General features: G+C 40.9%; 1 protein-coding gene across 2 annotated transcripts; it reads right to left on the bottom strand.

Annotated features, from left to right (window-relative positions):
* Positions 1–3,032: 3,032 nt before the first annotated feature.
* Positions 3,033–11,780, bottom strand: dnpep (aspartyl aminopeptidase). Of its 2 annotated transcripts, none has more exons than XM_061779277.1 (15): positions 11,621–11,780; positions 11,223–11,313; positions 10,597–10,685; positions 10,411–10,524; positions 10,220–10,345; positions 8,945–9,069; positions 7,761–7,854; positions 7,569–7,676; positions 7,406–7,483; positions 6,391–6,471; positions 4,918–5,078; positions 4,762–4,801; positions 4,316–4,417; positions 3,468–3,635; positions 3,033–3,196 (listed from the first exon to the last, which is right to left on the bottom strand). In XM_061779277.1, the coding sequence occupies exons 1-15, from the start codon at positions 11,624–11,626 to the stop codon at positions 3,146–3,148; spliced, it is 1,434 nt and encodes a 477-aa protein (XP_061635261.1). In that variant the 5' UTR covers positions 11,627–11,780; the 3' UTR covers positions 3,033–3,145. The 2 variants fall into 2 exon arrangements, with proteins under 2 accessions (XP_061635261.1, XP_061635269.1); XM_061779285.1 differs by lacking the exon at positions 11,621–11,780 and adding an exon at positions 11,480–11,620.
* Positions 11,781–11,999: the final 219 nt, after the last annotated feature.

Genomic DNA, 11,999 nt, shown 5'->3' with positions numbered 1-11,999 from the left:
CAATGAGATTTCAAAAAAAATAAAAAATAGTACACCAACATCAAAATATTATTCCCACTCTGAAGCATGTGGAGGAAGCATCACTGTAAGGATGTACTTTGCAACCTCAGGGCCTGGATAGTTTGCTATCATCAATGGAAAAATGAACTCACAAGTTTAGCGAGATACTTTGCAGAAGAATTTGAGGCCATCTGTCCAACAGTTGAAGATCAAAAGAGGATGGGTGTTGCAACAGGAATATGATAAAAACAGAAGCAAATCAACAACAGAATAACTTCACAAACGTTTTGGAGTGCCCCAGACAAACTCCTGACCTCAACCCAATTGAGATGCTTTGGCACAACTTCAACAGAGCTATTCACACCAGACATCCCAGGAATCTTACTGAACTGTAAACAGTAATAGTCCAAATTTAATCCTGATCATTATCACATCACATCAAACAACTACAAGAAACATTTGGTTTAGGTTATTGCTGCCAGAGGGTCAAACAGTTATTAAATCCAAGCATTCATTTACTTTTTCCTCCCTGTCCTGTTAATTTGCATATGCTCTATAAAAATATGAAAACATAATTGTTTGTTGAATTAGTTTAAGCACTGTTGAGCACTCTTGTGATTTAGATGAATATCAGACCACATTTTACGACCAAATTAGGCATGAAATTTAAGGAAGACCAGACGGTTCACATACTTTTTCTTATCACTGTTGAGGATACACCTCCAAGGGAAGATGGAGACTCCATGCAATACACTTTCTTCTCATGTTCATTTCTTGTAAGAATTATAGTTCAGAAATAAATTACAAGTACTTAAAAATAGGGAGTTACTTTTCAATCACCCAGTACATATATATATATATAAATGTGTAAACAGTGGGTACGGAAAGTATTCAAACCCCCTTAAATTTTTCACTCTTTGTTATATTGCAGCCATTTGCTAAAATCATTACATTTTTTCCTCATTAATGTACAGACAGTACCCCATATTGACAAAAAAAAAAAAAAAACGGAATTGTTGAAATTTTTGCAGATTTATTAAAAAAAAGAAAAACTGAAAGAACACACGGCCATAAGTATTCAGACCCTTTGCTGTGACAGTCAAATATTTAACTCGGGTGCTGTCCATTTCTTCTGATCATCCTTGAGATGGTTCTACACCTTCATTGGAGTTCAACTGTGTTTGATTATACTGATTGGACTTGATTAGGAATGCCACACACCTGTCTATATAAGACCTTACAGCTCACAGTGCATGTCAGAGCAAATAAGAATCATGAGGTCAAAGGAACTGCCTGAAGAGCTGAGAGGCAGAATTGTGGCAAGGCACAAGACCAGAACCCTAAGCACACTGCTAAAATAACAAAGGAGTGGCTTCAGAACAACTTCATGACTGTTCTTGAATAGCCCAGCAAGAGCCCTGACTTAAACCTAATTGAGCATCTCTGGAGACCTGAAAATGGCTGTCCACCGTTCACCATCCAACCTGACCGAACTGGAGAGGCTCTGTAAGGATGATCCCCAAATCCAGGTGTGAAAAACTCATTGCATCATTCCCAAAGGCTCATGGCTCTATTAGCCCAAAAGGGTACTTATACTAAATACTGTGCAAAGTTTCTGAATACTTATGGCTGTGTGATATTTCAGTTTTTCTTTTTTAATAAATCTGCAAAGATTTCAACAATTTAGTTTTGTTTTCTGTTAATATGGGGTGCTGTGTGTACATTAATGAGGGGGAAAAAACAACAAATGATTTTAGCAAATGGCTGCAATATAAGAAAGAGTGAAGAATTTCAGCGGGTCTGAATACTTTCCATACGTATGAAAGGCACAGTGGAAGACTGGCTAACACATCTGCCTCACAGTTCTGAGGACCGAGATTCAAATCCCGGCCCCGCCTGTGTGGAGTTTGCATGTTCTCCCTCCCCAAGCCTGTGTGGGTTTCCTCCCACATCCCAAAAACATGCATGGTAGGTTGATTGAAGACTCTAAATTGGCTGTAGGTGTGAATGTGTGCGCGAATGGTTGTTTGTTTCTATGTGCCCTGTGATTGGCTGGCGACCAGTTCAGGGTGTACCCCACCTCTCGCCCGAAGATTGCTGGGACTTTTAGGTCTTCGCCGTGGTCGCTTTGTGTCCAGTGGTATCCAAGTCATAGTTTCTGTGGTCCAGCCCATTTCCATTTAAGGGTTTTTATTTTTTGAATGACGTCAGTAACTCGCGTCTTATCCAACTGCATGTTTTCTTGTCAGGAATGCTTATTTTCAACATTTGGCTTTCCATGCTCCTTTGCGTAAGCAGAACGGGAGATGAATGAATGTATACACACAAAACTACATACAGATACACACACAAACAGGAGTGGTTTGCTGTCATTCACAGGGCAGACACACAGAGCCTTCTTCACACTGCTGGCAAATCAGATTTGTTAACCAAGTTTGATCTTGAAGCTCCACTGACATTTCCAAGTGGTCAGATGGGATTTGCTGCGTCCATATATCAGCGTTCGCTTGCAAGGCCATGCACAAATATGAGCAGTGAAAAACATACGAACACAACAGCCAACTGTGAAATGATGACAATGAAGGTTAAATTCATGTCACTGCATATTGGGATGCCCAAACCATAATAGTCTCTCTGCACCTCCTGTCTGTGTGTGTGTCTGTGTGTGTGTGTGATTTCAACACTTGTTTTGCCCAAACTGGATTTCAGGTAGTTTCTGGTGTTTAGACTTCATAAAAATAAGCCACATACAAGATGTACATAAGGGGGGGACAATCTTGGAGGTAGAGATATGCAACAGAACTATTTACACACAAAAAGGCCCAAACCAGGATTCCAACTCAAACCTTGGGCTGTGATGAAGCAGTGCTAACCGCATGTGCGAATGTGGTGCCAAAACACCAGTTTCATTTCAGATAGTTTTATTTCAATCAAGCCACTGTGTACTGAACTTAAGTCCAGCCCCTTTCTCACATCACCAGTTAATGACAACCAAGTGTCTCGGAAGATAGTAAAAACACCTTGTAAAGTGCTTCCATCTTTGAATGTCCTTTATTGCAGGTATAATTACAGGTGTGTGCAAGGGACATCACTTTCATGTCAAGTATGTTCTGAAGTGCCTCCACCTCACGCTGCTCATTCCCATCTAATCGACCACCAACGTGCTCCTCACGAGAGGAAACAACTCAAAGAAGGTCTGCAGAAAGACAGATACAGATAAGCAGGCATTGCTAGACATATTTGAGGCAATTGCATAATATTTCTGTTTTTTAACTTGTTGTTTTATGTAAATAACTTTTTTTTTCCAATCATCAATGTTTGTTCTTTTTAATCATATTCTATATTATCATCTATATTTCCCCAATGTGGGATGAATAAAGTCTTTAAATAAGAATTTTTAAGCATAATGTTAACTAGCTTTTACGTAGTTATTCAAATGCTCAGAGTTTTTGCTGTGTGGGGGTTACCTTAAAGAGGGTGGTGCTTTGCAATACGCTGGAAGTACAGCACATCTCCCGGATTGAGTGCATGGAGAGCTGGGGAGCGCCGATGTCCACCACGGGCACCCCGAGCCGAGCCGCAAGGATGGGTCCGATGGTGGATCCACACGTGCTGTCGTTACGGACCATCACATCCTGCAGGAAGAGGAGCCAGAGTTCAAACTGGTCATTGAAATGTGAGTATGCGGCAGCATATAGTGTAGGATGTTTCACTATGATGTCACATGTACTTCCAGGTGTCAAAAACCGAAGCGGTCTCCGATGGGACCACTAGTAAACAAAGCCTTCTGTCATTTGACAAAGGCAGAGACATTGAGAAAACAGGGGAAATTGATTGAATGATGCCCAATACGCCACAAGGCAGTCCTGCGATATTTTCTGCAACTATTTATGGCCACTCCATTTTACCTCCTCACGCACAATTTTGAGGAAATGAAAACAATCTAAACCTTTTGGGGTTTATCTGGCAGCGCAACACCAAACTATTTTTTTTGTCATGGTTTCAGTTTAGGTCAGCGTTAGTCAATCACTTTTCTGCCACGCAAAAGTACCCCCCTACTGTTTACTAACATTATGTGTCGATAACACATGACAGAGGACAGGCTGTTTTATTAAACTGTTGAAAAAGCAGGACACTCAGGGGCTGACAACCCTCTAGAGTAATATGAAAGATCAGGGACTGCTTTTTTCTATGGAATAATGTCTTTTGTACTTTTCATTGCAGAGTGTTCTTTCACTCAAACCTAAGCTGCAGAGGTGCACCGAAAAGCTGCAGAGGTGCCACAGCCCAGCCACGACAATGCAGATGATCGTACCTGAAGAGGAACGCTGGCCTGCCTGGCGATCTCGCGGACAACTGCGGCAGTCACAGCGGTGGTGGCATAGCGCTGGTTGCTGTTGAACTTTATCACAGGACCCTGAAACAACACCAAATATAAATGTTCAACACAGAAACCCTGGACAGCTGTACCTTGACTCCCGTTTTTTTTTTTTTTGTAGGTATGAGCTGTCGCTTGCTCCATTTATTTGCTTTGTGTTGCAAGTCTCTTAAAGACAACACACAAATACTACAGTGTGTATAACTTTCCTCTTAATTAGTTTTTAAAACCCACTCTATTTCTTCATAGTCTCTTTTCTCTCAAACAGATTCACGACATTTCAATTCATTTCAATAGGGTGATATATAAATGTAAGTCAAGGTACCATTGTAATTCTAATTTATACATTTGAGTCGAATATACAATTTGGTTTGACACTCTACCTTGTGAAAAGCTGGCCGATGGTTCTCCTCGTGCTTCTCCCTGGGAAGATTAGATGTTTGATTCACTGAGCCAACTCTAATCCAGTTGCCACCAGTAGTTTTCATATTACTGCATCACTTGTTCATTTCTTTTCTTGTGTTCTTTGTGATACTGACTGGTAGTTTGGATGCACGGCATGGGCCATGTCAGCGCTAATCATGAAAGAGAGTGGCGCCGCCTGCTGGAAGGCAGTGGGGTTGGAGGAGGAGCTGGCTAGCCGGCTGAGGATGAGCTCTGTGAGGTTGGACTGCGCCCCCTGAGCGCTCGCGGAGCCCACCTACACGACACACATTCATGAAGAGGTTATTCTGCATTCTTATTACCCACTCGGGGTACAAAATTCCAGGAATTTTCCAAGTTGAAAGCGTTGTATGGAAATCCACAGGAATAACTCAGGAATTAACAAAATTGAAGGTTGGTTCTTAATAGGGAACTTAAGCGTAGTTGGGGAAAATATATGTCATTAAACGTAGAGGCTAGGCCTTGAGAAGCTTGAGGGAATACGCTGTGTTTGCATGATAAATGTGACTTTAGTGGACGAAGAGGGGCTCTTTTCATTGAACATTTTGAATGAGGCGGTATTGAATTGGGGGTGCATTTTTATTAAGGGAGTATTTCTTCTTGTGCTGGATGATGTATTGTTACGCTGGCCAGGAAACTAGTTTGCTGCATTTGCACCCTTAAAACCTAGTTAGTTGGGGCCGTTATATCATGGAGCCCCTGTACCGCAAGTGTCACATGAATTTCCTCTTAGGTGAGTAAAATTAGTATACAGCTAACCCTTGCTAAATCATTGTCTATATTTTGCGCCGGATTTTTTTCTGAGACATGCAGCGTAATAGATGAAGAGCAACACGAAGAGGCAGAGAAGGTCCCCAACTAAACTCCAGTAATGGTCGTTTTCCCAGAGCAGAGAGAATATAGTGTATCTGTGAGTAATGTTGTATACACCGTTGCTGTGCCGTATATGTTAGAGTAGAAGTTTCTTTCAAGGTTTTTATGTACCATAACATGCTAATGAGTGTTAGCCCATCTATAGCATTTCGCATTATATGTCAGCATTAGCTGACTTTTGTTATATGGTTTAGTTGAAAGTTTGGCCTTTAAATATAAAATGTTTAATTCTATTTTGTTTTGTGTGTCAATTTTACAGTATACTTCAGCTGGGAGTGACAAAGTTTGAAACAAGCAGGCTTTGCTTCTTATTTGGAGAATAGCAGGTCTTCCTTTTGTCTCTAAGTAATGTTATAGGATAATCTCGTATTTCTTGAAGGTGTTAAGGTATGTGCTTAATTGTTATGAACAAGTTTAAATGTGTTTAAAATGTTGGGGTTAAAGTATTTGAAATTTTTTTTGTCTAGATGGTCTTTCTATATCACAGATTTGTATCTATTGCAGGTGGGTTTGAAAGGTTTCCCCTGTGATAAACAGGGGTTCACTGTAATATTAAACTAACTAAAAATACATGAAAAAATATTAATAAGATGACTAAATGAATTTTGGAATATCTGAGTATAGTAATATGACAAAGAGGAGTCTAATGAAGAGGCAGATCAGTCCTTAACTACATTGAGCCAGACATCACTAACCTCTTCGTTGTCGAAGAGCGTCACCATGCGAATGTTGGTATCTTTGGCCAGCGAGTCTCCCGAGCAGGATTCAATCAGCCCCTGCACAAATTAGAAACAATTTGATAACATTAGAATGTGATCGATAATGATGACTCATTACAATGTAGGGCTGGGCAATATGGCATATAATAAAAATTACTGACATCTTTTTTACCTCCAAAAATCAGATTTTTGATTATAACAGATTTTCACCCCTCCCTTCAATAAACAGAAAAAGCAAATGACAAAGACATTATTCAACATTTATCTTTTTGGATTCACTTTATTTATGCTGCAAACATAGATTTTTAAACTGTTTTTTTTTGGTCCTAGAATTAACTGTAGGATTTTCCACAAAAATATTTTTTTCCACCTTTACAAATGTGGGGAAAAAAAGTGATTGATATTGCAGACTATGGCCCTTTAAACACAATCCTAATATATTTGAATAAAACATTTTAAATGTTTGACAATTTAACAATTAACCCCCCGCCCCCAAAAAATTCTCCCTTTGAGATGAATGTAACAACTGTTACTGAACATAATGTAAATAAAAGGTGCTGCTTCCATACAAAATTAACTTTTGTCTGTGAAAATGCAAACAAAATCATGCAAACAGTGTATAGTACTCAAGGTACCTGCCAGGTAAATGCCTTGTTTTAATACAAATACAAAATAAACCTGTCTACAATACGACATTACAATGCTACTCCTACACTGAGAACCCTCTATGATGAGGTGCTTGTAGCATGGATAAAAAGCAATTTCAAAGCTACAGGTATATTACTCAGCCGTGTGACGTTTAATTCATGCTGTTTGCGCAATTGCAGTGGATCAGCATGTGGATAAATTACTGCTATAGCAATGTATCATAGCCTGACCCAAAAAAAAAAAAAAAAAAAAAACTCGAATCAATCGATAATACCACTTAATCGCCTAGCCGTTTTACAATGTCATCTAAACAGTCCGGGGACTAAAGAGGAGTAAGTTAGACCTGCAGGGCGCAGTAGCAGCTGTGGAGGTTGTCCAGGCGAGGAGAGTAAATGAACTCTTCATACACGCCTCCCAACGCCTGCACACACGATAGAGAAAATGTTACATAATATCTCTCAAGTTTACAGCTAATTATTGTGGAGGTGGCAGAAATATAGGCTCACCGCTGGCTGAGTGTCAGCCAGACAGAGCTCAAAGTCGAGCAGGGCTTCAGGCTCAACTTGCAGCACCGAACACAAAACCTTCACCAGGGCGGGGTGGTGTTTGTCTGCCTGAAGGGGACAGGAAACAAATTTATGTCAAACAATCTAATCAGCTTCTGTTGTGCACATAAAGTCCGCAATATGTTTCGGTACCGTCTTCACTGTGTTGGCAGCACCGATGACGTCCCCTGACGACACGCTGCCTGTCTCCAGCTCTTCCTGAACAGCGGTGGCCAGAATGGGCACACTGAGACAGAAACCATTCAGTGTGAGAAAAAGTGTTACGAAACATAATTACCTAGTTATGTCAAAAAGTCTTAGACACCCATTAGATGTGTTGTGTCATAATGTCTATATCGTTGCTAGTGGGTGGAATTCTCGCATCTACAAAATTAATACTTTTCAGCAAATAAAAAAAAAAGTCTGGGCTTCTCTGCTAAAGCTGCTGCGCCCACGACCTGACCCAGGATCAGCGAAAGATGGGTGAATGTATCGCTAACTGATTATGCTGTCATTGATTAAAATGGTAGGACACGTTGCCAGCACCAAAAGTCCACATCAAAGTCTGCGCTCACGCCACACCCCCATCCAAACAAAAGGCCTTTACCACTTTACAAAAGCAAACTGTAGTTGCGTCATCTTGACAAACTATTTTTCAAAGGTCTTCGAGCCATGAGTGATGCAATTAAATCAAATCAAATGATGGGTTGATAAAGCGGTTTAATTGGCAGAAATTAATCTGCACACTTACTTTCGTGGCTTACCAATTCCTTCTGCACGAAGCATTACATCCATCCATTTTAACTAAAATGACTTACTCAAATGTACCTATTTTCTCTCATTGTCTTGTCTTTCAATCTTGAGGCGACATGACGCATGGCTCCCAGAGTAAGGGAAGAGGCAATTTTATAACTCTTCTCAGACACAAGCGTTCAAGAGAGCTCACAGATATGCTCTCCAGCTATTTTCAACACTTTAAATTGTTTGATTTGTAAAATAAAAAAATAACAGACATGAGAGATAAATAGCATTGATTTGTGAAAAAAAATGTGAAATTGACTAAATTCCCAAAATATGCATGTTAGGTTGACTGAAGACTTGATTGTGTGTCTCTATGTGCTCTGTGATTTACTCCAGGGTGTGTATCCTGCCTCAGGCTCAAAGTCGGAATTCTTTCCAGCTCACATGTGACTAAGGATAAGCAGCAGAAAATAAATGGATGGATAGACTAACTACATCATAATGACTGCCGTGAGGGTCATTAAAATAAAATGAGAAGCGGCCTAAGACTTTTACCCAGTACTATACAATTATCGGAATCACTCAGAATAACTGACAGGTGGTTCTCCTTGTTAGGGCCAAAGGAGTCGTTGATGTCCCTCTGTAGGTGGATGGCCAGGTGAGGGATCCTGAGTAGAGGTCGTGGCACATGCACCAGCCGCTGGAGCAGTCTGCCATCACCCTGCATGAAGGTATATGTGCATGAAAAAGTCTCAGATGCCCATGTGTAATGTAGGATTCTAATCGGGTTGCAAAATAGTGGGAATTTTCCAGGGTGGAAACTTTCCATAAAAATGTATTGAAATTTACGGGAACTATTAGTTGTTGGCAATTAACTCATTTACTGGCACTCCTGTGAACATGTTTGATTGTCAACTGGAATCAAACAGCTTACTACCAACGATGTAGACATTCGACAAGAAAGTTTTTCAATGGGCAGGCTCACTACGGTCGCGGGCGTGCTGGAGCCTATCCTAGCTATCTTCGGGCGAAAGGCGGGGTACAACAATTGACACCCACATTCACACCCATGGGCAATTTAGAGTCTTCAATTAATGCATGTTTTTGGGATGTGGGAGGAAACCGGAGTGCCCGGAGAAAACCCACGCAGGCACGGGGAGAACATACAAAATCCACACAGGCGGGGCCGGGATTTGAACCCCTGTCCTCAGAACTGTGAGGCAGATGCGCTAACTAGTCATCCACCGTGCCGCCGATATGAGGAACTTTGTTTTAAAAATGGCTAGCACTGAATGAGTTAATGGGAATAAAGTAGGAATTTACAAAATGTAAGGTTAACGGGGACATTAAATATAGCAGGGGAAATTATATTTTAGTATAATCCTGCCTTCATGCAAGTACAGCACTACCTTGACTTAGAAGTCCCCCAGTTTATGAGTTTTTCCAGTTACGAGCCGTTGCTTGGTAAAAAATTTTTGCTTTTTGTTGCAGGCCAGAGTTCAAGATATGAAAAACACAGCGCTTTATACTCGTGTGAAAGTGGGGTGGGGGTAGCAATGCAGCATGAGACTGTGGCCTTGTTTTAGTGTTTTACTGTTTAGTTTTATGATCTATGTTTTACTCATATACAGCACTTTGTTTCAGCTGTGGTTGTTTACAGCACTCTATAAAGTTGAATTGAGTACTTGATACCTTCCCATTAAATCACCTTCAATTCCCAGTAAGTTTCTGTAATTCCCATGGAAAGTTTCCAATTTTGAATATTTCCTAAATTGTTCAGCTTAACTTCCAATTGAAATTTAGTGGAAACTTTCCTGAAATTTACCGTGAAATTCCCAGCCCTTTGCAAGCCTCCATTCTACCAATATTACCTTAACCATGACACGGCCCGCAATGGTCAGGTCACGGTCAAACCAGGTGTTCCAGATGCCCCCACCGTAGCACTCCACGCCAACCTGAAGGCAGCCTTGCTTTGTCTTCTTAGACCTTGGCTTCACCTAAAATACAACATGTTGTGTCATTTTAGTTGGCCTTAAACATCAGACTTGTGTTTAATTCTCACTCTGAGACAGGGGCTGTCAGTGTGGGCTCCGATCATGGAGAAGCCATTTCCAGGTGAGTAGCACCCCCCTACAGCAAAGGCTAAGACACTGGAGAAGTTCCGGGTCACAAAGTACTGCAAAATACACCAAATTTTTCAATTTCGCAACTACTATGACTACTACAGCACATGACCAGTACAATTTACTTTGTTGCATGGTTGGATGTCCCACTTGTCCATCTCCTTCAGCTCGATGAATCCCGCCTCAAGCAGTCGCTTCCGGCATTCTTCCACCACTGAAGCAACACATTTATTTGAACGTACTTTCGTAATTAATTGTAAGCATGTTATGGGTGCTGGTAGCCTAAGTGCAAAGGTGAGAGACTATGAAAGACCACTGTCATCTTATCTCAATCTCAAAGATGTAGTTTGACCGGCACACAAGTCAACAGACTGCGGTCTTTCACATCAGATTCATGTTATTATAAAGCAGTGATTTCCAACTAATGTGCCGTTAAAGATCATAATTAATGGGTCCGAAAATTATTACTTACTGCAAATAATGTATCTTTGTTCATCTATGCCAGAGAGTTAAAATGACAGGCAGAACAATTTGGCAAATACTCTTCCACCAGATGGTCGAGCGTATATGTTTAACCTGTGGATCCACTTTTGTGATATTTTCGGTTTGTGCGAGCGGGTTGCATTCTTTCTAATTGAAATAAAGCCTCAGCTCAACAAAGGAACCACAAGACACACATGGATAAATATCAAGTTATAGTGCAATACAACACAGAAAATACATAAGGAGGAAATATTTATTTTTACTCTACCGTGATATGGAGACACGCCTCTGTTGACAAACTGTAAAAACTCTTTAGCTGCTGACTGCACGGCTTCCTTGGAGCTCTTCATTATTACGGACTGTGCGGAGGGGAAATGAAAAGAAGAAAAAAAATGTTATATATATATATATTCAGGAAGATTATCACAGTCCCAGTTTAGGACTGAATGATTGAGTCGACGAATATCCTTTTCACTACAAGGCTAAACGATGTGCCCAATAATGGATCAACAATTAGTAGCTAACCTTTGCTAGCAAACCTGCAAGCCACTACGACAAAGCTTGTTCCCTTGTCTCGTTGTGGCAGCGAAAGTCCAAGCTGCAGTCTCGGTAAAAGCAACAACTGCCGCATGCCACAGTAAAACGAGACGTTTAAAGAGTTCTTACCTGCATTAGTTGGACTTTGAGACCAGTATTAGAAACGGTCAAGCATTGACAAGTGGCAGCGGCGGAAGCGAGGATACCCTCACTGCCGCAACCGGAAGCGCGATGCTGGTACCGGAAACCAGTTTTTAGTTTTCAAAACAAAGGTTATCGTCTAATTGTTCATGTGTCTCTGATGTGCAGAGTTATGAGAACAGTTTCCCAGCATCACCTCTAAGTGTCGCCAAAGCACAAACAGCTGCAGAAACGTGCGTACTCCAGCCATGACGTTGGCGTGAGGTACCACACATTTCCACGCTCATTTCACTCGATACATCTGAACTTTGCCGTGAAAAAGAACGTACCCCACGTTTTTGTGCGTACGCACCTTTTGTACATGAGG

Source organism: Phyllopteryx taeniolatus, chromosome 1, assembly GCF_024500385.1.
Source record: "Phyllopteryx taeniolatus isolate TA_2022b chromosome 1, UOR_Ptae_1.2, whole genome shotgun sequence".
Classification (NCBI taxonomy): domain Eukaryota; kingdom Metazoa; phylum Chordata; class Actinopteri; order Syngnathiformes; family Syngnathidae; genus Phyllopteryx; species Phyllopteryx taeniolatus.
Note: the sequence above shows the minus strand (reverse complement) of the source record. Positions and strands in the feature narration are given on the sequence as shown.

Excerpts from the sequence above, each read along its gene's own strand:
- dnpep (XM_061779277.1), bottom strand. Across the intron at positions 7,855-8,944 it reads CCTAACAAGGAGAACCACCT|TGTGCCCATTCTGGCCACCG; the intron begins GTCAGTTATTCT and ends TTTCTGTCTCAG. Across the intron at positions 6,472-7,405 it reads GCTGCTACTGCGCCCTGCAG|GGGCTGATTGAATCCTGCTC; the intron begins GTCTAACTTACT and ends TAATTTGTGCAG.